Genomic DNA, 27413 nt, shown 5'->3' with positions numbered 1-27413 from the left:
GAGCGACTGGGTTCACACAACCTGTCACCTCTCATATCATGTCCGGGGCTAGGGCTGGGGGGGAGAGAAAGGGTTTGGGAGTCGTGGGATAGGGCTGTTGGTTTTTATAATTAACTCTTTCCATACGAACGGCGAAAGAGACGACGTTAACAGCGTTTCACCCCAATTACCATCATCAAAATATTGCAAGCGGAAGGCTCTTATACTGAAGACGTGAATGTTGACAAAGAATACCACAATTCTGACGACGGAAGCTAAAGGTTGGGTCATTCAGACACCCACTGGACATCCGAGGGGTGTGTGTAGAGGAGAAGAGAGGACTGGCCGTACTGAGTGAGTTAATGTTGCGGTTTGAGGTCCTTGATCGTTCATCTATATCGTTGTTCAACGCCCCGGGGTAACGAGAGCCAAGTGTCCCCCCCCCCACCCCGCCCCCTTCTTCCCCGTCTCCATCCCGCAGGTACAGCAAAACGATCACGCGGATTTCGGTCCAGATCATCAAATTCCTCGTCCGTATTTTACCTTCGGCTCCCTTCATGCCTGCGAAGATACACATAAGAGATAACGACATAGATCTTTATTCAGACGAAGACCACAGCCTTTTACTGAAGAGGGGTCACATTGCAAGAGGATAACGAAAAATAACAAAGTCATGAAAAATCGACAGCACAACAAATCAGCAACAACAAAAGAAGAAAATATGATATTCAACAGCATTCACGAAGTTATAATGGTAAGTTTTTCTGTGTAGAAAGTGAGGAAAATAGGAGAAAGAGAGACAGACTGACAGGGATAGAAAGTGTGTGTGCTGAAAACGAGCCATCAATTTCTAACCTGATTCACATATTCTTAGTGGGTAAGTGGGTAGAGGAGGCTTTAGGAGGGCGCTGGGGGATGGGGGAAGGGGGAAGGAAGGGTCCCACTTCTGTCTGTCTTTCACCAGCGTGGCACAACTGTTACGTGTGTTGTTGACGTTCATAACTCGTTCCTTCATTCCAATGGATATGCACTTGCTGGCATGACGACCTTACCTGTCGGCGCGTGAACAGTTTACTCACAGTTTTCGTCACCCCCTTGTCAACAATGTCAATGTGAAGTTTGTTTGCTTCTCGTAAGTGGCGAACATATATTTTCAACTGAGAGAGAGAGGAGGGGGGGAGGGAAAGTGACGAGGGAAGGGAAAGCTGTGAGAGGAGATAGAGAGACACACAGAGGCAGAGCGCGCGCCCCCCCCTCCCCCACACACAGAGTTGTGCCAATGAAAAATTGCAGACAAACAACGACGACGTTCATTGCATACATCCAAGGAGGGGAGAAGGGGCGCAGGGGGAACGGGAGTGTGTGGGGGTGGGGGGCTGGGCTGATGACACATCCCTGCAGCACAGCAACACGCCGAGCGTTAACGAGAGATTAACGTATCATCAACGTGACGTGTGTACAGTAAGCTGTTGACAAAGTAAAGGAGCAGAAATACTGCACAACAGAATTAAATACACTAGTGGTTCACAAACAGGACATGTACACTGTGTTAGGGAACGCGAAGATAAATTAGTTAATGCAGTGTAAACCATTGTAGCATGTCCATCATGTGAAAACCACGTTTGGCTAAACATACAGTATCGTTCGGATAAATTAGCAATAAACACTAAGTAAAGCATTATAGCATGCCTATGACATGATAATTATGCTGAATCCATAGCTAACCATACAATTTATGATGATCAGAATTGTTTTAAAGCTTGCAGATGTTTGTATCTTGGAACACACGTACAAGTACGACCTGACTTAAATCATTCGATTATTTGAGAAATATTCATCGGTTTGCCTGAGACATGTTTATCCCGAACAACTGATTCTATATATATTTATCCATTTATTTGTTCTTCACATACACACACACTTTCACTTACTCGTATGCGTACACAGTAATTCCCCACCCCCCTCTCCCTCCTCCCACTCGATTTTTTTCCTTCCCTTGTCTAATATCACTTACAGTGAAAAGACGTTAAACTAAAGAACGAAACACACACACACACACACACACACACACACACACACACACACACACACACACACACACACATATATATATATAAATCGGTAAGCTGTTCCTTTAGATAACGATGAATAGAAAATGTGATGAATTCTTGAGGATTTAAAATGGGTAAAATTATAGTAATAACATAACATCAGATCCAGAACAGATCCTTGGCTGATGCTATGGTGATCATCAGCTCTGTAAACAGATTGTTTCAACGCTGTTTTTAAGTGCACGACTTCTCGTCGCTCCAGTCCTTATCGTTGTTGTTACTGATACCAATCCGAAAAATGATGCACGTAAGTTGCAGTCCACTGCTCACGACTCAAAGGATTGGGGTGGGTTGTGGTACCATGGAGACCGAGAAAAACGGCTGGTAGGTAAAATAAGAAGTCTTGCACTGTTTGTCAGATGACAAGATGCAAGGCAGCTTCATTATCCTCGATAGAGAAGCCAGTGTAAAAGCACAACCAATCATCCAATCCACTTTGATGACGACCACAACAACAGGTGCGGTAATTGAACGCTAGAAGGGGAAAGCCAGTTGGCGTTATGTCAAGGCAGATATCTGATGAGATTTTTGTCAGGTCAGCGAGTTCCGACCTGTCAACACGCAGCAGGTCAGGAAGGGGTCAGGGCGGGGGCAGGGCACGGTTTGACGTGCACCCTCCTGTCCGACTGTCCGGCACTGACCATTCCCGTTCCGCCTTAAACATATATCTGTGTGTTCCGCCTGCTTCTTTGCCCCAAAGGGCCATTTAGAACTAGATTCGCCGACCCACCGATCTCGTTTCGCCTGTTCAGTATATCTCTCTCTTTCTCTTCTCTATCTGTAGGCCACACACACACACACACACACACACACACACACACACACACACACAAATGCACAGGCAGACAGACAGACAGACAGACACACACACACACAATCCGATGGAGACTTTTGAATTTTTTTAAAAACACACACACACACACACACACACACACACACACACACACACACACACAAAACCAGAGTGACTGAGCATACAGGCGAACCGGGAATAGGAAAATCGGGAATACCGATTCAGTGACAGGCGACTCAGAATCAGGAATAAACGTATCGGGATGGCACCTGTGGGACAACTATGCTTGGCCAAGACAACTAGCACGCGCACGTACACTCAAGCCGTGAGCGGCTTCTCGCATGGGAGAACCAAACGTACTTCCAGCCCTGCAGGGTGTGGGCGGGGGGTGAGTGTGGGCGGGGGGTGGTGGTGGTGGAGGGAGCTGTTGTCCTGTCTGTTCAGCGATTAGGATGACCGCGAGTCAGAGGCTGTCTGGGGGGGTCAGTGTCAGGTCATCTTGTTTTGATTTGGTTCATGATGTGTGTGTGTGTGTGTGTGTGTGTGTGTGTGTGTGTGTGCGTGTGTGTGTGTGTGTGTGTGCGTGTGTGTGTGTGTGTGTGTGCGTGTGTGTGTGTGTGTGTGTGTGTGTGTGTGTGTGTGATCTAACATTTGTGACTTATTTCATTTTAGAGAGAGAGAGAGAGAGAAACAAATACGGACAGAGAGAGAGAGAGACAGACAGACAGACAGACAGAGAGAGATGACACAGGAACAGACACACAACAACCATACATACATACATACTCACACAGACTCCTATTATCTTCCAAATGAATCTTCCCCACGGCCACGATTATGCCAAGAGGCACACATACGAATCTCCCTGCTGTTTTAACCCAAACTACAGTTCAGGGGATGGGGCCGGCGCTGGCGGCGGAGGGTGAGATGATGGACTGAAGCAGTCATGCAGAACCGAAAACAATGGCTCACACGACAGCATGAAATATACATGAGAACAACCACAAAGGTCAATCCACTTGATCGTGTCCTTTTCTTTCGTTGCCCCCAACTCCTTTCTTTCCCACACAAAGCGCAAGAGGTGTCACACACAAATATACCGACATACACAGCCGTTTTAGAAGCGTGCACATTCAATAGATGGCGTTGGAAAGACAGGTGAGATCCAAAAAGAACATCAAGTGTGTGTGTGTGTGTGTGTGTGTGTGTGTGTGTAAGAGAGCATGTGTACCTGAGTGCATTTTACTATCACTTGGCCTATTTTGTCACCGACACTTCGGTTTATCTCTCACTCTCTCTCTCTCTGTCTGTCTCTCTCTCTCTGACTTACTAACCGAGTATTTTATTTTAATCTTTCCGTACGTTTTTCCTTATCGGTGTGAGCAATTTGTTCATGTAATTAAACACAAAAAAATCTGGATAGGCTACAAGCTGGTGTGAAACAAAAACACTGAGTAAACAAAAGTCACACACATTAAATCGGATATAGAAAAATACAAAATAAGTGCCGTGTCAACAAACATGTCCTCTCTGCTCACCTCTCCACTCCCCCTCTCCCATAATCACCCCGAACTGTTTGCTCAACACTTGGGTGCACTTGTACACGGTAGGAACGGAATAAATGGCATGGTATTTGCACACCTGTCCTTCCCTGTTGGACGATCGGAACAGACTGCTGAAGCGCACAGCCGTGTGAAATGAAGAATCCCTCCCACAACCTCAGTTGAAACAAGCTCCCAAAGTAAACGGGTGTGTGAGAGTAACACCCTCAGCTAAAACGAACTCCCAAAACATACGGGTGTGTGAGATCAACAGCCTCAACAGAAATCCCAGCTTCCCCTCTCCCCGGTAACCACGTCTTATGATAATGTGGAGAATGAAAGACTCCACTCTTCCTGCCATCAACAGTCGATAAACAAGGATTCTGCTCAAGACGACACAAGATGGTGACAGTTTCTGGACTACTTCAATAAAGTACCGGTTGAAGAGAGAAACAAGAACCCAGCAGTTTCAGTTTCAGTTTCAGTGGCTCAAGGAGGCGTCACTGCGTTCGGACAAATCTATATACGCTACACCACATCTGCCAAGCAGATGCCTGACCAGCAGCGTAATCCAACGCGCTTAGTCAGGCCTTGAGAAAAAAAAAAAGAAAAAAAGAAAGGTGAATAAATAATAGATAAGCTTACATAAATAAATAAATAATAATTATAATAAAAAAACAAACCCCAAAACAGGGTCTTGGGATCAGCTGACATTGGTCTGGCGGAAAATTGAAACATGCATCAGTCATCATGTTCGTCTTGTTTTTTTCTTCCAGTCATCGTGATAGACAGAAGTCGCTGTGATCCCTGTCTTCTCCTCGAAGAAGAAATATTTATACAAAAACATGTTCCAAATGTAAAATATTGCGCTTTTCTCCCAGTCTGCATGAATTACATTACTGTGCAGTGATCCGTTATTAAAAAGTCTTTTATTCAATGGTAAAATTACACCCGTTCTGAGACAAACAACTGAGCACATGGTCACGAAGGCAAAACGCGTGCACACGCACACGCACACACACATTCGCACGCACGCACACACACCACTGACACACACGTTCTGTGCCTGATTTTCATTGCCGCAGCAAACACACACACGCACAGAGTGAGAGAGAGAGAGGGGGGGGAGTGGGGGGGGGGGGGGAGGGTGGCACTGAGGGTGAGAGAAGAAGGAAGAGAGACGTCAGATGAGGGAGAACAGTGAAAAGGTCTCAGAGATGGGATGAGCTCGCGATACGGGTGGATTCAAAGGGAATGACTGAACGGGATTTGTTTCCTATTCTTCAAGTAATGTGGGAAAATATGACACTGCGTTTCCATTTCAAAGAATGCGCTTTCGCTGTGACAGGTTTTTGTTACAGTGTCTCTCCAACTGTCTCGTTACACAAATCTCTGTGTCTTTCTGTCTGTCTCTCCCTCCGTCTATCAAAAGCGCCCATGACTGATCACACGCTTGTAGATCAAGTCCCTCCCACCTCCCCACCCCACCCCGCGAAGCACACACATTCACTCACTCACTCAATCACTCTGATCGCTTACGCGTAAATTGTCTTCGCTTCTCCCGTCCCACCCTCACTTCAACCTCCACTTCTTTCTCCCACCCTCAACCTCCATATGCACTGAATAATCCTTCGCTTGCTTAAAAAAGACGCCGGCTGAAGGGTGCCGGTTCATCCTTGATGCATAGCCCCGATTACCCGCAGGCTACATCCATAAACACCAGTTCCTTATGCATCAGCATAACTGTACAAACCACGATGACCACAGATGGGGACTGCTTGCAAGACAGCTGTGATGGGGGAGGTGGAGGGGACATAAAACGGGTGTGGGAAGGGGGTGGAGGGGTGGGGGGGGGGGGGCGGGGGGCGACAGGGATGTGATTAAAGCCTACGATAGGACAGTGTTAGGTGGGGTAGGGCTGGGTCAATCGATGGAAGGACAGGGATCACAAACAAGCTTTGAAGATGCTATCTGTGTGAAGGCATCACAGTGCGGAGTGTGGAGACAAAAGGTGGTGTGTGTAAGCCCTGACTGCCGGTCTATCGGGTCGGTTGTTGACGGGATGACGGAATCTTGTGTCGGGGTATCATGAGCGGTGACAATGGACCGCAACGGTGAGTGAGGCTTTCCTGCACGGTGTTGTTCGTTGTCTTCCTGGAGAGATCCATGAATTATTTTGTCGACATCGTGTTTCTGTGCCAAGGACAGAAGTGGAGAGAAACATTGTTCATGAGGAATGTGGATCGTCCAAAATATTACAAGACGGTTTTGTTGCCATCTTTATTAGCCGAGACACGATACAAATTGTGTGAGAACGTGACTACTTTGGGATTTGAGATAACGGGTCAACTATCAAGTAACGAACTAACAGTTGTCAGACCCCCATTGTCTCTCAACAAGAAACTAGGATCACACGGCTTTGTGCGTCAACTTTGGACATTTTCATAATGAAAAGGTCCAGTTCAAGAGACGAGTAGATAAAGCAATAGTGCAATGTCCACACATTGCAAGTGTTTCAAACATCTAGGCAATGAATACATCGAAATATCACTTTGGCAGTGTGTTTATGAAGGTATTAGGTATTGGTTGGCGTTATACTTCTGCGCCAGTGTCTTTCGTAATGAAGCATTTTGAGGATTTGTTTTGGTGGATGGAGGGGGATGGAGAGAAAGACTTTCACCTGACTCTTTTTTCAGTATCAGAACTGAACAGTCAACAGCACGAAAAGTGTTCCCTGAAAAGATGAGAACAAAACAATATATTTCAAGCTGAGGGGCGCCTCAGCCGATTTTCTTTTCAGTGCACCACTCTCATCCTGACGTATCTTCAGGTGCAAATCTCGTCAGGCAGACAGTGAAGATGGTATGTTTCTGTCTCCAGGGGTAACACGGGTGCCGCCATGTTACTGAATCTGTATACATTGATGCAGAAAATCAACTACACGTGAACACACAGGATGTTGTAAAACAAGGCATTGGTGAAGGATGCAGTGTCACTGCCAGGAACTGGGGTTCAAAACCTGAAGAGGGAAAGCGTGAGGAGGGAAAAGGGGGAAGAAAAATAGATTGATAGATAGATGGATAGATCGATAGAGAAAGAGAGAGACAGACAGACAGACAGACAGAGACAGAGACAAAGAATGTGTGGGTGAGAAGAGAACTGGGCAGTGCCTTCATGCTTCCCAACACCTCTGTGGCATTCTTCCTTCTTCACAGTCTCACAGCCATATTCATTCTGTCACTATCGTCGCTCCAGAGGCCTGCAAAGACCGAACATAACCTCTGCCGCTACTGAGTCACTCAACAGAGGGGACCAAACAACACTTGCGCCGAGTTACACCACTGGTGTTCAGTACAGAGCACGTGATACTCATTGCTTTCCTTCCAGTCAATCATAACAGGTTGACATGTTTTTCCTTCTCTTGCTTTGTTACCTGCCAGACAACCCCCCTCCCTGTCCCCATGTCTTTAAAAATTTTTTTTATCATAAAACGTGAGGTTTGGACTGTTCAGCCATCTCAGGGATTGTTCAAGCTCCGAAGTCCAGAGTCTTGCAAAGAATGTGAGGCTACAATGGCTACAAGATCCTCATTGACAGTGCCAAAAGCTTTTAATCATCTGAGCGCAGATTTAACACACAGGTTTTTGGTAGTGTGTCCCCAATTTCAGGTTTATGTGGAACGGGCGCGTGGCCCGGTTAACTGATAACAGATAACCACATAGACGAAGGGGGTCCTTTGGACAACAGCACCAAGAAAGCTCACCTGTCTTTACCACACTTGGCGTAAACTTTAAGTCAAGGGTAAGAGAGAAAGAGATTAAACACACACACACACAACACACACAACGGTTGCAAAGCATAGAACTATGACGTGTGCTGGGTCAGTCCAAACGGGCAAGGATGGTGTGGTTCTTTTGGTGTCGTTTTTGTGTGTGTTCTGTATGTATGTATGTGTGTGTGTGTGTGTGTGTGTGTGTGCGCGTGCGTGCGTGCATGTGTGCATAGAGGTGAGAGAGAGGGAGAGAGAGTACTTGCTTGTTCATGGCTCTTGGCCATTGACAAAACATTAACAGTGTGATTGTCTCTATCTTCCCCAGGAAAGACACTGGCCCTGATTCTGAGCTGCGGAGCACTGGCGCTGCTGGTGGTGGTGGTGGCGGTGGTGGTGGTGGTGTGGACACGACGCAGACGACGGAAGCCCTTTGACCTCCATCACCTGGATGACACCACAGAGCCCGTCACTGTCCAGTCCGCTCCGGGATCCAGGTGTGTGTGTGTGTGTGTGTGTGTGTGTGTGTGTGTGTGTGTGTGTGTGTGTGTGCTTGTGGGTATGTGTGTGTGTATGTGTGTATGTCTGTGAGTGCTTGTGTGTGTGTGTGTGTGTGTGTGTGTGTGTGTGTGTGTGTGAAAGATCTTCAGTTGAACGTCTATTCACGAGAATTGTTATTAGACAGGTGTGTGTGTGTGTGTGTGTGTGTGTGTGTGTGTGTGTATGTGTGTGTGTGTGTGTGTGTGTGTGTGTGTCTGCCTATGTCTGTGTATCTGACCATGCTGACGCGTTACAAATAACAAGCATTACTCACAACCACCCTTGACCCCCACCCACTTCCCCCTGTAACCCCGGGGTGATTTGACTCACTCAGTACGGCCAGTCCTCTCTTCTCCTCTACACAGACCCCTCGGATGTCCAGTGGGTGTCTGAATGACCCAACCTTTAGCTTCCGTCGTCAGAATTGTGGTATTCTTTGTCTACATTCACCTCTTCAGAATAGGAGCCTTCCGCTTGCAATATTTTGATGATGGTAATTGGGGTGAAACGCTGTTAACGTCGTCTTTCGCCGTTCGTATGGAGAGAGTTAATGCTCCTCCCTTCCACAGATCGCCCTCACCTAAGCTCCCCAAACGGCTGTCCTGTCCGGACGCCCTGCAGCACGCCAAGAGGAGCGTGCTGGTGAGGTCCCTCACCGTGGACAAGATCCCGGACTTCACCCTGCCCCCGGAGCGAATTCAGCCCCGCGCCTCCGGCGAGAGGGGGAGCAGAGGCGGACACGGCAACGGGAACGGAAACGGAAACGGCGTCAACGGCGGCGGCGCCGGGTGTGGTGGCAGCAGCACCGCTTTCCAGTACCAGCAGAGCTTGATCGGGTCGCTGCAGCCTGACTTGTACAGGTGAGGTTTTGTGTGTGTGTGTGTGTGTGTGTGTGTGTGTGTGTGTGTGTGTGTGTGTGTGCATGGGTGAGTGTGGGTGGGTGGGTGGGGGGTAGGGGGGATTTGGGGGTGTGGATGGGGCTGGGTGGAGGATATGGTGTGTGTGTGTGTGTGTGTGTGTGTGTGTGAGGGTGTGTGTGTGTGCGTGTGTGTGTGTGCGTGTGTTTGTATGTGGGTGTATGCGTGTGTGGGGGTGGGGATAAGTGTGTGGTTGTCAAAGAGAGAAAGAGAGAAAGGAAGAGAGGTAGATTGCATAAATTAAGAAATAAATGAATGAATGTATTTTTCCAACGAGGGAGATATTCGAGATAGAGGGAGGGTGGTGGTGTTGGGAGGCAGGGGAGGGGGGCTGTGCGGTGTTAGATGTATCGGCAGATCCTGATGTTATCATAGTTATTACATGCTTCATACAAATGAGGAAGAGAGAGAGAGAGAGAGAGAGAGAGGAGGACAGGGTGAAGGGGGTAGGTGGGGAAGGGACGGTACCTGCAAACCTGGAGTTCAGCGGGACGCGCACTGTACAGGTGTTTTATGTTTCCCTTGCCAGTCACAGCAGCAGTTTCTCAGAGGATGAGGACAACTACCTGCCCATGTCTACCTACGGACGCCTGTGGTACTCACTTGTCTATGACTCTGCCGTGGAGCAGCTGAACGTCACTCTCATCAAGGTCAAGGACTTACCAGGTGAGGGTCGTTCTCCTCTTGGAACACTGGCGAGTGAAAGCGGTTCTCGTTTTGGACGAGTTTTATTGCGTTGTTGTATCGTGTCGTCCGTGTGTGTGTGTGCGTGTGTGTGTGTGTGTGTGTGTGTGTGTGTGTGTGTGTGTTCGCACGCGCCTGCGCCTTCGCTTGACACGAACACCTATTTACAAGTGGCTAGGTTTCATAATTTTCACCAAAACGATGACAATGCGTTCACTGAATAACCTCCTATCATTAACCACCTCCAACCCACATTTATCTTCCCTTTAAAATATTTGCCAGACTAATGATTTATTTTCAAAGTAGAACTGAAAATTACACCTCACTTCTTCTATGCCAGTCCCGTTCACCAGTCCATCTCCACATCATAAAAAATGAAAGAAAGAAAAGGAAAAAGAGAAGAAACAAGAAACAAACAAAAAAAATGAATCGTATCTGTGAATGTTTATGACACAATAAAACACAGGTATAAAGCACAAGTATATAGACGACACAAATGGAACGATAAAAGAAAGGTAAATATATATGGGACACAAATAGTCAGTACTTTCTTTTCCTCCGCTTTCATACTTTCCTATCCTCCGCCTTTCAAGTCATATTTTTTTCTTCGATGTACTCACTTGCTCACACGTTGTAAGAGAGACGCACGGGCACATGATCCCTCTGCCACCACGTCACATCTGTTGGCCAAATTAAATCTCTTTCTCGCCGCTCACAAAGGATGTGATTTTGTGGTCTTGTTTTGCACAAATCTACCGAGCACGTGCAGGTCGTATTGACAAGGGACTGTTTATGCTGATAATGGTGGTGATGATTGTCGATTGAATCCTCCCTGCTCTCCCTCTCATACACACCCACACCCACACACACACTGAAACTTCCCTTCTCAGTTCTGAGGAAGAGGAAATGGTGGTGGTGGTGAAAAGAACGGACAACTGCGTGGTGTGAGTGGCGGAGGCAGAAGAATGGATTAATGTTATAGGTCAGCCATATCTGAAAACAACCTGTTGATAAACAAACACCTACCTTGGAACAAACAACAACAACAACAAACTGTCTAGGCAACCAGTGGAGTGAATGAGAAAGTGACTGAAATTCTCTCTCTGTGTGTGTGTGTGTGTGTGTGTGTGTGTGTGTGTGTGTGTGTGTGTGTGTGTGCACTGATGTAGGTATGTACGTACTCATGTGTGCATGTGTTCATACATGAATTGAGAAATTGTTAGGTGAGTGCACCAATTAACTTCGTAAATAAGACATTGAGTCTCTCTGTCTCTCTCTGTCTCTCTCTCTCATTTCATTTGTTGTATTGTGCGTATGTATGTGTATGCGTGTGTGTAGGCATGGTGAAAACAAGCTTCCAGCTTGTCCATTCTACCCTCAATAAAACATTTGTCATTGTCATTCTCTCTCTCTCTCACTCTCTCTCTCGTCGTGCCCCCGTACCTAGGTCTATTAAAGCAGCACAAGACCTTCCATGTTCCTGATAAAATCGTGAGGTGTTTAATCCCCAACACGACCGTCAATGGCCATGTGTTTTAGCGTGCTAACCATAACTTGTGTCGATGCTTCTGTGTGCATAATTAGGAGTCGTGTCATATTCACTTCTACTATCGTTGTTGTCGTTGATGGTATGGTGTAGTGATGTATGGTATGGTATGGTGTGTGTGTGTGTGTGTGTGTCTGTGCGTGTGATACAAACATACACATGTATGTATATATGTGTATATATATATATATATATATATATGTATATTATATATATATATACAAATACATATACATATATGAATATGAAGAGACAGGGAGAGATAGACACACAGTCTTCTTGCTCACAGACAGCCAGCCCCCACTAGAAATCTCTCAACATGTTGCCCTGTGGGCAATCCGCATCGATCAGAGCAGTCTTTCTAACACGAGCTGTTTACTGTGATGTATGTCAGACGCCCCTGATGTTTGTCACTGTACATTGGACTCGTTTGCTTTCATAGCCCTTACTTGTAAACAGCTTTTGTTCGTGCGCTCGGAACAGGTAAATCCTCACCTACACACCGGATAAAACGTGACCGACATGAGTGATTCGTTTCAGTATATGTTTACCTTGAACGGTGGGCCATGTCCGCGTTTAGCCCTGCTTTACCTTCAAGCGAAAAGAAAAATCTTCTAAAACGGCATACGGATTACATACCGGTGAGAAATGAAGATATATTTATACACGCTGGGCGAGAATTAAAAAATGAAATTAACAAGAGTGGCGGAGACCAAGCACAGGTGAACAACTCTGACGTCAATGTCACAGCACGGATAGAAATTAACAGTGTGCACCAACACGCTAACCATTTGAAAGGAGTGTATTTCCGTTCCCCCAGGCGTCTCACAGAGGCTGCTTGTCGAGACGGAGTATGGGTAGGGGTGGGGGGTGGGTCTCTTCACACAGCATTTGACAGGGCAAAGAAAGGGGCTTCCGCAAACACACACCCACCTCTCTTTCTCGCTCTCTCTCTCTTTATATATATATATATATATATACAAAGAAATCACGAGTAAAAATAGATAAACATTTAGCTGGTTCACTTTTTAAACACTGGACAGTACGTCGTCGAAGTCTTTCTGTACATCTGATCGAGGTGAATATTGGTTCACACTGATTCCCGACATTACACGTACACTGATTCCATGTTCTTCAATATCACGGGTCTTTGATTCCATAGCACATGATCTGCACATAGTTATGCTCACACAAAACTGGAATTGGGTTTTATTTCAATGGAAAAACGTTTTCGATGACCAGGGTCGAAATCCGCCCCTGTTCTGTTCTTTAGGTATAAATTCGCCACAATCTGTGAAACTGCATGTTTGGTGCATATCTGTTATGCATGTGTGGGTGTATGTGTGAATGTGTGTCTTCATGTTTTACATTTATTTGCTTATTTATCATCATTGCTGTCTTCTTCTTTTTTCTTTTTAAAAAAAAATATTATTATTATTATTACTACTACCTTTTTCTATATTATAATTATTATTTATTTATTTATTTATGTAAGCTTATCTATTATTTATTCCCCCTTTTTTTTCTTTTTTTTTCTCAAGGCCTGACTAAGCGCGTTGGGTTACGCTGCTGGTCAGGCATCTGGTTGGCAGATGTGGTGTAGCGTGTATGGTTTTGTCCGAACGCAGTGACGCCTCCTTGAGCTACTGAAACTGAAACTGAAACTCGCCACAACTCATAATCAGATTATGTTGTTGGTAACCACGTGCTTAAACCCGGTTCCCTTCTTTTCCTGACAGACTCATGAAAACAAGCTTTAAACCTGTTCTCGAATGAAGTCTTACTCAATTCACTGACGAAATGTGTGCTTACTTTGGATTTGGGAGAATAACGCGTCGTATTGATATCGTCTGCGTTGTCCATTGCTGGACACTGCATCGACAGTTTGTGAGATCAGGAACGACAACTGTGCAGAAATGAAACCTAAAACCCCCCCAAAAAAACCCAACAACTGTGTACACGAAAGAGAAACACTGCTCTGGGCTCCAGTTCAGAATGAAGAGGGAGGTGGGGGTGGAGTGGGGAGGACAAGAATTTGAAGCACAACGGTTTTTTCACAGCCAGTCATGTGACAGGTTTGGATTTTCGTCCAATTCTCCCAAATTTTGAAGAACAACAAGCAAAAAAAACAAAAACAAACAAAACCCAACACCTTTTCATATGGAACGAAAATGAGCGTGTTTTAGCACACAGTAACTGCATCACAACACGAACAATCTTCTTTCACCCCCTCCTTTTTCTTCTCTTCTTTGCTGTTATGGATGTCATATCTGCTACCGCTGTTTATACAGCAGTGAGTAGCCGAACGTGTAAGTTAATTAATCCATTGTTTACTCACATCTCGCTTACGCACTCGTTTTTCTACTTGTCTACCCATTCACGTGCTCACTGCCTTTCTTACTGACTGACTTGCTTGCTTGTTGCCTATTTCTCCAACGCAATTACAAAAAACAAACAAACAAACAAAGCAAAAAACAACAACAACAACCCCCCCCCCAAAAAAAAAAAAAACAACAACCCAAACCCCCCCCCCCAAAACCGCTCACTCCTTCAATGACGTTTTTACTTACGTATTCACTAATCCACTGACACCCACGTAAAATACTTATTAACTTTTACACTTACGTAGGTACTCATTACTTAGTAGAATGTACTAGTCAAGGATGTAGTTTCTCTCAAACACACATGTTATCCACTGAAGTCGTGCAAGGCGGATTATGTCCCCCTCCCTCCCCTTCCCGTCCTTTGGAGCAGTCCACTTGGCGGGTCTCCTTCTGCCTCTCCGGAGTTCGTTCATCTGTTCAATACGCGGTGTATTCACTGCACGGCCGTGCATCTCATACTCAGAGTGGTGGCGTGGGCAGGGATTTGCTTCCCGTATACACTTCGACCGACAGTGGGCAGGGCTTAGTCAATATCCTGTCGCCGGAGTCTTTTGTAATGGACGGTCACGATATTCCCTCCCCCGCCCCTCCCCTCATCTCTCTCTCTCTCTCTCTCTCTCTCTCTCTTCCACGAACGTGTTGTTCCATGTGACAAAAGTCTTCAGATATTTTGTTCATTCAGTTAATGGAAGAAAGAGAAATATCGGTTAAGACTGACGGACAGAAGACAAGGAAAAAACCCCCAAAACAAACCAAACCAAAACAACAACAGCGGAGGTTGACAATCATCAATACAGACTGACAATCGTTATCAAGTCTAAGACTAACAATTTTATTAGATATTTTATTTTTTGAGCGTTCATAAGCACGACTGGGCATTTTAATGACCACTTTGTAAATAGCAGCCTCCTTTGGACTTGTACTGATCTACAGCTGAATACAGTAAGCACCGATGCAAGTAGTTAAGCGAAGCATCTTTTACGGGTACGTTACTTCTCATCACCATGAGGGTTTGGCTTCGTGAACGAAGATTCAGGAAGAGGGTTGTCCACGTCTGCTGCAGACTCGCAGGTGGCTGGTTACTTCTTCAGTGTTATTGAATGTGTTTACAGTAGTGGGCTGTAATCTTTTGAGTACTCCTACTACCCATCATGTTGACAACATCATCACCATACACATTTTAGGTTTCACGTGCTGATGTACAACAAAACTTTTGAGTTCCGAGTTCTCTCTCTGTCTGATTCTGTCTGTTTCTCTGCATTTGTCTGCTAGAAATGCCATACCATCTTGCAGCAATAACACAGTCACATAACTGTGCTGCTGCACTTATATATCGAAAAAGTTGACTTATTCATTTATCTATTTAATTTTTATCTTTTCCATGTCTCCACAAACTTCTCTCTGTGAACTTGACATGCGGAGAGCGCGATGTGCGTCACTGTTAAACATGACAGCTTCAGTGTCACAGACGTCAGACGATCAAACATTCCAAACTGGGAACATGATCTCACTGGTGTTGCCCAAGTCTTCTGTCCAAAGCGACGGCCGTATTGCTCGCAGTCGGCTAGCGAATGACTTGGCAGCTTACACAACGTGGCAAGAAACTTTGACAGCCGTGCTTCTTGTTTTTCTCCTATTGAACTTGTGATCCTGGCGGTATGAGCTGACTGAATTAAAGTTATCCTGAAGTTTGCGGAAATCGGGAAATACACAAAGACACAGACACACGAGAGAGAGAGAGAGAGAGAGAGAGAGAGAGAGAGGGGGGGGGGTGAGGGGGTGGGGGTGGAAGCGAAAGTGTTGGTGTGGAGAAGGGGGGGGCGGGGGGGGGGGGGGGGGGGGGGGTATGCCTTTGCTTTTCGTTTCCTTTCCGGTGTATCTGAAAAGTAACTTTGGGGAGTTACAAGGAGAAACGTCTCCATTAATATTTGATCTCTCTCTCTCTCTCTCTCTCTCTTCCCCCCGTAAAAAAACAAACACACACACATACACAAAAACTTGGATAATAATGATGATGATGATGATATGGATACTTATATAGCGCCTAAACTCGGTCGAGTCAAAGCTCTAACCGATTTACAAACATGGGGTCATTTGCACGACACGCTGCTTACCTGACTGGACTGACTGACGGCTACCATTGGGCGCTCATCATTCGTTTCCTGTGTCATTTGATTAGGTTTCAGGCATGCACTCACACACAGTAAGACAGACATGTCTATAATCAAATTCATGTACATTGCAGGGCGCGGGAGTCACCACCACCCACGTGACCCGTTTGTCAAAGTGTTTTTACTACCGGACGATCGCACCTGCCGAACATCCAAAGTGCGCAAGAAAACACTGTCTCCTATCTTCAACGAGAACTTCGTGTTCCAAGTAAGTCGAAGGGAGAAAACAACAAACAAAGAAATAAGTTCAACGGATTACCAGTTTTAGCTCTGTTTTGTGTGTGTGTGTGTGTGTGTGTGTGTGTGTGTGTGTGTGTGTGTGTGTGTGTGTGTGTCTGTCTGTCTGTATCTGTGTGTGTTTGTGTGTGTGTTTTCCCCATTTTCATCCCCGGCCTTATGACCTCCTTCTCTACCCCCCCACCCCCCCGCTAATACTTCATGACTATGAAAACGAAGGTAACTCGGAATGATGTGGTGACTTCGTTATTTATTATTTTGAAGAAGAAGAAGAAGAAGAAGAAGAATTAACAAACATGACAAGGAAAGACTGGTTGAAAACAACAACAACAGACAACGAATAATGCGCAATCAGCGAGACATACCCACTGTGTTTTCTTTTTACCTTTTCTTGTCTTGAGTCTTCTCTCCTCTGTTAATTTCTTTTTCCTTTCTCTCTTACTTATGTATTCTTTTGTTTAAAATTATCTGTCTGTCAATATCAATCGGCACAGTCAACATATGATCATGCTCTGTATTTGCAAAGTACTTTTTTTTCTTTTCAGGTGACATCAGACGACATCAAAAACCGCGTGGTGAGGTTTTCAGTCTATGACGTAGACAGGAAGAAAGTACGTCACTCTCTTGGCCACGTCATGGTGCCCCTCCGTGACGTAGACCTCGGTCACGTGGACACATACTGGTCTGACCTCGAATCTATGCCGCAGGTGAGAGAGAAAGAGATAGAGAGAGAGGGAGAGAGAGAGAGGATCGTGTGTTGATTGTGTCCAAATACAGGTCTGAACATAACACACGGAGCATGATCCATAGACAACCTGGCTCATCAAGTAGAAGTGGGGGTGTCAGTTGGCATTTTGGTACACAGTACATTTCTCCAGCTTATCCCCATTTAATTATTCAAATAAAGAAATTGAAAAAAGAGAGAGAGAGAGAGAATGACAAAACCAAGTTCTGTCCCCATCATGATCGCAACATGTCTCCATATCCTCCTTTTACACACACTCCTCCCCCCCGCCCCCCACATGCATACATGCACACATACATACAGACGCTCACACACGTACACGGACACACATTCATACATGGGCGCACACAGATACACAGACAGACAGACAGACACACACACACACACACGGACACACACACACAAACACGCGCGCATGCAACTCAAAAGCAACAAGCGATGCTCCTACATGCAGACAATTCTCAATTCAGCACAGCATCTTGTTTTATCTGTTTTAAATTCTTACACGATATAATCAAAAGCTGAACAATTATTATTCGATTAATTTTGGGGCTTGAAATAGAACTTTGAATCAAAATTGCTTTGTTTCTATCTTGGCTCAAAAGGTATAAAGTACTCTATCTAAAAGATAAAACCGAAGCAGCTGTGGAGAGAGAGAGAGAGAGAGAGAGAGAGAGAGAGAGAGAGAGAGAGAGAGAGAGAGAGAGAGAGTGAGAGATTCACCAACCTCTGTGATTTCTTTTCTTTTCGTTATCAAGCAGTCCCATAAGCAAGTATTTATAGATCGAGGTTTTATTTTTCTCCTTTTTTTTCTTAAATTAATCAAAATCATATTTAATGGATGAATATCAAAACATTCAAGGAACATCACACATACGCACACGCACGCACGCACGCACGCACACACACACACACACACACACACACACACACCATATACAGTCAGGCTACTCTCCCATGCCCAGTTCATAACGTTACCCCCTGCCCCCTTCCAGCCCAACAACCTTCGCCATCAACCTTTTGTTGTGACGAATATACTCTTTGTGAAAATACTTTAAATCGATGAACAGCATGCGCACAAGCGCGTGCTTGAAGATACACATCTACATACACACATGCACGCGCATTCTTACTGGAATACGAACATACTCTATATCGCGACAGGTTAGTAAGCAAGTGTAGGAACGCATGCACGCATAGACGCACATACACACGCACGCGCGTTCATGTAAACACACACATACCTGCACACAAGGCCTTGCGCGCATATAGAAACCTGCAAAGATCATGTTTAATATGAAGTTAATCTAAATCTACTGAAATTCATTTTCAGTGATCACTACCATCACCACCAAACCCGCCACCAGTCAGTCCTGACGTCAAGTTGCTGGCAGTTCTTTTTATCACAGGCGTGATGTCATGCAGTACGCTGTTCTGTACCTGTCAGTTTGTGTCAAAGCCCGAAAATGACCTCTGACAAAGCGTTACACAACGTGACTGGATTTGATCTTTCACTTCACCTTCCTCCACACCACTTACCCGCCCACCCAGCTACCAAACCACCACCACCACCACCGCCACACCAATTCCCCCATCATTACCTTCCCTCCCCTTCTCACACAACCACTGCCACTTCTTCTGGCCTTCTTTCACCCTCAATCTTACCTCTCTCTATCTCTCTCTCTTGACCTTTGTCCATTCCGAACAATTATCTCGGTTCTCAAAGAGAAAAAACAAAACAAAAACAGCACATGTTCTTTTCGCCCACATTCTCCTGTCTCAAGACAGCAACGATAGCCTCTAAGCTCGTGCTAAATCGTGTTATGCCACAATCAGCAACGTTAAGTTCAGTCATCTGTTAGACTGCTGGCCACTGCAGTGGCAACAAGGCCAGAGTTTTTGTCTTGTGCACTTTAGAAATACTAATAAGCATACATTGTCACAACTGTCTGTCCATTCTCTTATTCCCCCCCTTGCTTTCTACCCTTTATTTCTTTCTTTTGTTCTTTATTATGTTTGTACAGACTTCCAACTTCTCCATCTTGATGGCTATGTCTATTCTGTATTCGTGACAATCTTTATTTCACTTTTGGAGGAGTTGAATACCATATTTAATTTCGCGCGTGTGTGAATGAATGTGCGAGTGTATGTGAATATGGGAGAAAGAGACAGACAGACAGACAGATAGACGGACAGAGACAGACATAGAGTTTCGTGTAATAAGAAAAAGGAACCCTCATCAGCAGGTTGAACAGTCCACTTTGCATTTAAAACAATTACGCTGTGATACACCTGGTACGAATTTGAACAAAGAAAATGAAAGTGTGTCATGTCCTTTCTTGTTTACAACATAAAAGATTTTATTAATATCTTCAAAACCTATTGCATTGATGTCATCAATTCTATTTCCATTTCTAGTCGACCCCCACCCCCTTTACCCCGAACCCCATTTCGCCTCATCAACCCTACCCATCTCAAGCCCACTTTCTAAAATACTCCGACTAAAGGAACTCGAAAACAATTACATTAAGCTGGAAAACAGAAAAAATAAAGGACCGCTTTTATGAAAAAACAAGAGAGGCAAGGCCTTCAAGACTCACTTGTGATAAATTAAGTCCCCTAGCATTAATTACAGAATAATTTCCCTTTTTTACTATCTGCACCAAAACGTTTGCAAAATAACTAAAAATTCCATGCTTAGCAAAAGAAGTTCCTGTTTGAACAAAAAATGATAATAATGACTCATCTTGTTGTTGTGTCAGAATAAGAGGTCAAAGTGCCAAGTTTAGAGAATACAAAATATATAAATATAACAGTAAATGCAGTTTGCATATAATTAGGCTTCTTTTTTATTTTTTTGTGCCCATCCCAGAGGTGCAATATTGTTTTAAACAAGATGACTGGAAAGAACTGAATTTTTCCTTTTTTATGCCAAATTTGGTGTCAACTGACAAAGTATTTGCAGAGAAAATGTCAATGTTAAAGTTTACCACGGACACACAGACACACGGCCACATACACACACACACAGAGACAACCGAACACCGGGTTAAAACATAGACTCACTTTGTTTACACAAGTGAGTCAAAAAAGTATTCCATTGCATATATTAGGAAAGAGGCGATACAAAGGGGAACGTCATAAAGTACAAGTGCTCCTGTCTCTGTTTCAGAGTTAAAATATCTGAACTTTTCCATACATACATTCCCTCCAGGACCTTTCAATCCTCAACTGTCAGCAGGCTCTTTCAACTTCCTACTTACACACGCAAACAGTGGGTTTGTTGTTTTTCCTTTCTCAACAGCTAAGCTCTGGAACTCTCTACCATACTCTCTCCGACACAGTCTTTCCCTTGAGTCTTTCAGGTCGGGCCTGAAAACTTTTTGCCCATTGCTTTGATTAATCTATCCCGTCCGTAACATTTAAGAACGTGCCGTTTCCATGCAGACTGATCACTTGACTGTGATGCGTGCGCATGAGGAGGGAGTGGAGCGTGAGTGCGATCGCCCGTGTGTGTGTGTGTGTGTGTGTGTGTGCGCGCGCGTGTTTATGTTGTTACTTAACTTTTTGCATTATACACCAAACCATATTATTATTTCTTTGGTATACCTATTACTTTTTGAAGTTATTGTAAAACGGCTTAAGCAATGGAAGGCGCTACATAAATTTCCATGATTATGATTGTTATTATCAACATTATTAATGACGTAAAATGTGACGATGTGTTCGACAGGCGCTGTCCTCGCTGGGAGATCTAGAACTCAGCCTGTGTTACCTCCCTCAGACGGAGAAGATTAAGGTCGGGATCATGAGAGCACGGAACCTCAAACATACTGACATGGATATTGATACCCGTGAGTTTACAGTGCATGTGTGTCCTTGTGTGTAGGTATTGTGTGCTGGTCATTAATTTAATGCCTGTTCACTAAAGTGTGTGTGTGTGTGTGTGTGTGTGTGTGTGTGTGTGTGTGTGTGTGTGTGCATATTAATATTTGTGCATGAACAGTCGCGTGGGTACAGCAGTTAGCGCAACAGCGTTGGCTTTGAAACTGTACCTCCCTGCCTCCCTTCCCTGCCTCTTCCTTGTATTCAGTTTCTCCAGTTTTAGAGTTACGCATGCGTGTGAATGACTGGTGCGAAAGCGCTTTGATTTGTCTCCGCACAAGATTCAGCGTTATATAAATACTATTATTATTTTATTTTTGTTTTTATTTTATTTTATTATTTTTTTATTATTATTATTATTTTTTTTTTTTACAAATATAAACATTTTCTGTAAACCCAGTTTTGGTTTCGCTCCCTTGGAACATTTAGTGAATTAGTGTGGTGGAATACATTGTGATGTGTGAGGTATAGATATAACCCCACGCAAATATGAGAGTCTTTGTACGGTTTGGGATTGCGAAATATTGACGGGTGTCTTTGTTGTGAATTATGAAAGGTTTTCTTTGAACAGATCGACTGTTAGTAACAAAATTCGAACATTATGAATGATGCTGAAATTAATGTTTCAAATGCCCCTTACAAAAACAAGCAGAAAAAAAGAAAGATATTGATATGAAAGCATCGATCCTAAGTTACAAGAGTCTTAACGTGAACATGTCTGCATTGATAAAGACCTGCGTAAAGTAAAAACAAGACTGTTTGCGAAGGTGCCTGCTGTGAGTTGTATGATTTTGACAATTCAAAAGCATGATGTGCGAACGAATGCATTGACAAAACATCTGACATGTCTGAAGACATTAATCTGAAGTTGTCCCCCCCCCCCCGCCCCCTCACCCCCCTCCTCCAGGTCTGTACCTGAGACTTCAGCTGTTCTACGGACGCAAGATGCACCGGACCAAACGTACCAGCTACCGTCCTGGTTCCCTGGATATGACTGTCAACGAATCCGTGTCATTCTCGGTCTCCGGCAAGCAGCTGGACTCTTGCCGCCTGGAGATTGCCCTCATGATGACCTCGCAACGCCGCGCGGGCATGCTGACCCATGACGTAGAATACGGGCGTGTTGTGATTGGTCCTTTCATGTACGCACGAGGCGAGGAGCTCATTCACTGGCAGGAAATAATGGCACAGCCTCGTTCTGTCGTCACGAGGTGGCATTCGCTGACGGCATCTCCTTCCCACGACTGATTCAAATAATCTGTGGCAACGAAGACAACAGGCATGCAGTCTGGCTGATCAAATAACAATATTGCTTCGTCACCCGAGCAATCAATTGGACAGTTTGTATAAATTTCAGTCAAATGACCAGGATTTTTATTTATTTACTTATTAAATATTTATTTCGTTGTATATCGATTCGAATGAATTAGATATATATTTATTCAGTGTTATTGATTGGTTATGCTATTTCAATTGATAAATCAAAACAAGATTTGTGAAGCTGTTGATGCAGCTCTCGTGCACTTGTCCTTACTGCTAATCTGAAATCGTCCAGACATGAATGATGAATTTCTGTTAATGTTGTTTTTGTTTTTGAATGGAGTTACAAAATCATGGTGTACATTTTGTATGTTTATACGGTGAAGGTGATTCCGGTCAATGTTGTGAAGTCAATGATGGAAAGCACATATCATTATTGTGATTTTATCCAGAATTAAAACAGATGTCACGTGAATCTAATTCATTTCTGGACAGATGGGTGTACAGGTTTTGAACGGATATTCACAAAAGAAAGTTTACAGTTCATGAAAATAAAGCTGTAACAGCATCAGTGCACACACACACACACACACACACACACACACACACACACACACACACACACACACACACACACACACACACACACACACACACACACACACACACACACACACTCCTGGTGTAAGCTTATTCGTCTCGAGTTACTCCAAACACAGAACAATTTACGTGATGGTAAAATAACGATAACCATCATGTCGAAAATTTAGAGGATTCAGCATTATTCTGTTTTATTCGTTGAAAATTATCGAGATGGTTTGATTGTAATGAGGACTGGGATACAAAATCATCACGAAAATAGTATTCAAATGATGATAGCTATGTGCCAAAAGTCTTTTTTTTTTGTTGGTCCTTTTTATCAGTAGACATTGGGATATATTATGTGTATTTTGTATTTAATTTGAACAATATTACGAAATCGATTCGTCAAAGATTTAGTTCGGCTTAAACCGGCGACAGTCTGTGGCATTATCAGTTTCACCCACCCCCACCCCTCTCACTTGTTAATCAGAATATCAACCCTATTGCCAAGAAGATATTGCCAATTTACGTTTCTTACCAAATGCTAAGTCGTTGAAGTAACTGCACGGATTTTTTATTTTTGCCATTGCGAGATGTATCCGTAGACTGAATATGGACAGTCATGGAAGTTCTCCAAGACTGTTATGCCCAGAAGAGATGTCACAATGTGGAACACCCAGCCAAATGGTCACAATTAACCACTGTGTTTGACATGGGTGTCACGATTTGAAATAGCCAATCACAATGCCTAAAACATGCCCATTTGTATTCGGATCAAGCTGATACTGATCTAACTGGTTTCAAGTAGTTCGACTGGGGGTAAAAAAGGAAATCGTTGCTGATGTTCGGATCAGGTGGATCTCTCTTTTGGGGGACCTTAAGATTTGGAAAATACTCCTGGAAAGATTTCTGATCTCTCCTCTGTGCCTCCTTCATATCTGAGCCGCAATCCCTTTTCAGAGATATTCGACGATACCAGTTAAGCTTTCGCTCTTCTTCAAAACAGGACATGAATACATCTGAACAATTGGATCTGGATTTGCTATCGCCACCTCTCATTGTTCTCCACTCTCCTTCCTAATCTCTGTTTCTGACCTGTATGAGTTTCATTTAAAGGCTTCCTTTGATTATTTTGCGCTGATTGTACATGAAAAAAACTATACGTGGGTAACCATTTTGTACACTCGTGTATCTTTTGGGTTGGTTATCTAGGTCTTTGGTGTTAAGGTGCTGTCACTTGGCTACGAATTCATGCAGGCTTTGTTTGACTGGAGCATTCAGGAATAGAAAGAGATCTGATCGGCTACAAAATGTTCCTGTCACTATTTTGCAGACGAACAATACTCGTGTGTAGAAAGTTGTGAAAGGTGAAGCGGGAACAGGAGTTTGTGACCCTCCGTGATGAATATGTCATATATGTATATATATATATATATATATATATATATATATATATATATATATACTTTCTGTAGTGTAATTTTTACTTTATTTGGCGGATCTCTCTCTCTCTCTCTCTCTCTCTCTCACTCAAAAATCGAAAATAAAAATAAGTGTACTGAAAATCGTGATTGTGCATTGTATACATTTTTTGTTATTACAACAAAATACTTTATATAAATGTGGTACATGCAATATTTTTTCGTCTTTTGATAATTTTACCACTAAAAAGGTAGTTTATTTGGTAGCTACATTATATTCCATATGTTTTACCACATTATGATTATATGTTTATTAACTTGTTTGCTTCTTTCGTATTATTTTTAGTCTTCAGTTGATTGTAACCTTTACTCGATTATCTTTTGCAAAAGAATTTACTTTGAAAAAAATTAACACAATATTGTCACTTTCGCATGCATTGTACCTTTACTCGATTATCTTTTGCAAAAGAATATACTTTGTCAAAAATTAACACAATATTGTCACTTTCGCATGCATTGTACCTGAAAAGTTGTATACCGCCTTTTCGCGTATTGTACGTATTGTGCAACCTGATGATGAAATACAGTTTGTGCCTTCATATGTAAAACACAGTGCAATCAGAGTAATTTGTTTGGAAGATTTCAAAACCTACACAACAATGCTTCTCAGATCTTAAGCCTTCTCTGTCGGTATTTGCTACAGTGATCCTTTTGCTTGCATCTGTCTGTCTGCCTGTCTGTCTCTTCATCCTTTTTAGCTCTGTTTTGGTCTGTCTCTGTCTGTCTCTCAAATACGACAATAACATTTAAAAAAAAACAAGCATATCATGATAGCTGAAGTACAGAATGGAACCATGGAACAGCAGTGGAGGTTTACCCATCCACTCCCTTACCGAATATTTGTTCCTCACTACCACACACCCTGCCTCACGCTATAACACATCTGCTTTTGTGGGTTTCAAGCATTGTTGTCACCATTCAATGGCTTAGTCTTTCTGACATACACTTTGACTTGCTATCACAATATCCACAAATAACGCAACGACAACTTGCCACACAGGTATGTCTTGAAGATATATAATTCTTTTGCAATGTTTTTCGTTGACGAAACATTGGTTTCGCTCTTTATTTCTGGGCACCCACATGAACAAACTGCCTTATATCTAAATCGATTCGTGTACCTTTGATTGAACATTGATACAATGACATCGAGCCGTCGAAGTGCTATTTTTCACATACGGTCTACCGTTCAAGCTTTTTTCTTCTTCAATGTCTTACGTATATTAAGAACAGAAAGATAACGCCGTAGCATGACACATTGCCTATTTCTCAACCAAATGACAGAAATTTCTTCTTCCTACGACGCTTTCAGTTTAAGAATACTGATGTTAATTTCCGATAGTTCAATGACTTTTTAAACCTTATGTTAAAAAAAAAAAAATGGGGGCGGGGGGGTGAGGCCTACGGTAGAGTAAATGAGGTGCATTGTCATGCTTTTGTGCTGATAAATGGCTCATTGATTGTGTTAGTTGAATTATTTGATCATTGGATGATATTTCCCTTTTGTTATAATCAATTTCATGGAAACTAACGGTTTACTGAATTATTTTAGCGTGTGTTGTTCTTGCTGATGTTTTTGTTATTGTTGTTGTTGTTTTTGTGTGTTTTATACAGTTTTGTTTTTAGTGTGATGTATTGTAGAGTTTAACTTTAAGATCACTTGTTGCGGATGTGGGACTTAATACCAGAATAAATGAAGAAACATTTGATTTATGTTGTCAAACTGGTCAATTCGAGAGACTGACTAATCACATTATGCATAACGCAGAAACATGATCGTTTTTTGCTAAAGGACGGCTTCTCATCACATACCGACACCGTGCATGATCAGCAAAAATAAATGTTAAACTCAGCACGTTTCTTTATTATGAATCTAAGCAAAGAAGAAAACAAGCAAACACATGCACACCCACCCACGCGATTCTCCTTCCCAACCTCTCAGTATGAATCTCCAGCATGAAACAGAAACCCAATCTCTTTCTGAAAGTGAGAAATGCAGTAACTCACTCATTACATTTTTTTTTTATCAATTAAATGTTGAACCTGTTTTCATTCAGAAAATAGTTATATTTTGTTAAGAAACTATGAATGAATTTCTTTAGGAAGCGGTGTAGGAAAGCAGGAATATGCCAGTTGATAATTAGTCAAATAACACGTGTCACACACATGCACAGAGATAGATAGATAGATAGCTAGAAAGAGAGAGAGAGAGAGAGGCAGACAGACAGACAAAGACAGAGAGAGAGAGAGACAGAGACAGAGAGACAGACAGACAGACAGACAGAGAGAGATCATTTCCCATTGAGTTACGGTGCATTTGAACAAAATAATTACAAGCAACAGAACTGTTACAAAACAACAAAAGAACAACGCACGAATAATTATACACTGACCTGATCCATGAAATCGGTTCTGTCGCTCGCTCTGGAAAGGTAGTTGATGATATGGTCTGGTAGGTTTCTGGTGGAGATTTGTGTGAATGGCACTCGTTTCTTCGACCTCTGAGGCATCTTTTTGCTCTCAGCCATGGCAATTGTGTAGCAAAAGCACGCTCCAAGTAAAATCCTCCGGACCGCTCTAAATTTTGCAACCCGACATTTCTTTTTCAAGAGTTGCAAAGGTACCTGGCAGGCATCCACATTTTGATAGGTCATTCCGCAAAATGAACAGGCCTTCCGAGCTTTCCAAATCTTGCTCAGCCCTCCTGTCTGTTTCATGATGTGTTTTTGCGTCCACTTTTTTTCTTTTTGATCGTCCGATTCTCCTTCCTTCCCGAATGTTCTTCTTA

At 43.4% G+C, this 27413-nt stretch overlaps 2 protein-coding genes across 3 annotated transcripts in view; one reads left to right on the top strand and one right to left on the bottom strand.

Annotated features, from left to right (window-relative positions):
* Positions 1 to 3987, bottom strand: part of LOC143279656 (high-affinity choline transporter 1-like) — a 109183-nt gene extending 105196 nt beyond the window's left edge. The window contains exon 1 of the mRNA XM_076583714.1: positions 3674 to 3987. The gene's annotated coding sequence lies outside the window, so the exon portion shown is untranslated. The remainder of the gene's footprint in view (positions 1 to 3673) is intronic.
* Positions 1 to 26334, top strand: part of LOC143279649 (synaptotagmin-15-like) — an 85059-nt gene extending 58725 nt beyond the window's left edge. For both annotated transcript variants that reach the window (XM_076583675.1, XM_076583685.1), the window contains exons 2-8: positions 8522 to 8690; positions 9303 to 9593; positions 10180 to 10316; positions 16510 to 16643; positions 17218 to 17379; positions 21151 to 21271; positions 22210 to 26334. In XM_076583675.1, coding sequence (XP_076439790.1) covers positions 8522 to 8690; positions 9303 to 9593; positions 10180 to 10316; positions 16510 to 16643; positions 17218 to 17379; positions 21151 to 21271; positions 22210 to 22550 — 1355 coding nt within the window. In that variant the 3' untranslated portion in view covers positions 22551 to 26334. The remainder of the gene's footprint in view (positions 1 to 8521; positions 8691 to 9302; positions 9594 to 10179; positions 10317 to 16509; positions 16644 to 17217; positions 17380 to 21150; positions 21272 to 22209) is intronic.
* Positions 26335 to 27413: the final 1079 nt, after the last annotated feature.

The sequence above is a fragment of the Babylonia areolata genome, chromosome 1 (genome assembly GCF_041734735.1).
Source record: "Babylonia areolata isolate BAREFJ2019XMU chromosome 1, ASM4173473v1, whole genome shotgun sequence".
NCBI classification, from domain to species: Eukaryota; Metazoa; Mollusca; class Gastropoda; order Neogastropoda; family Buccinidae; genus Babylonia; species Babylonia areolata.
This window is presented reverse-complemented; position numbering and strand designations above follow the sequence as displayed.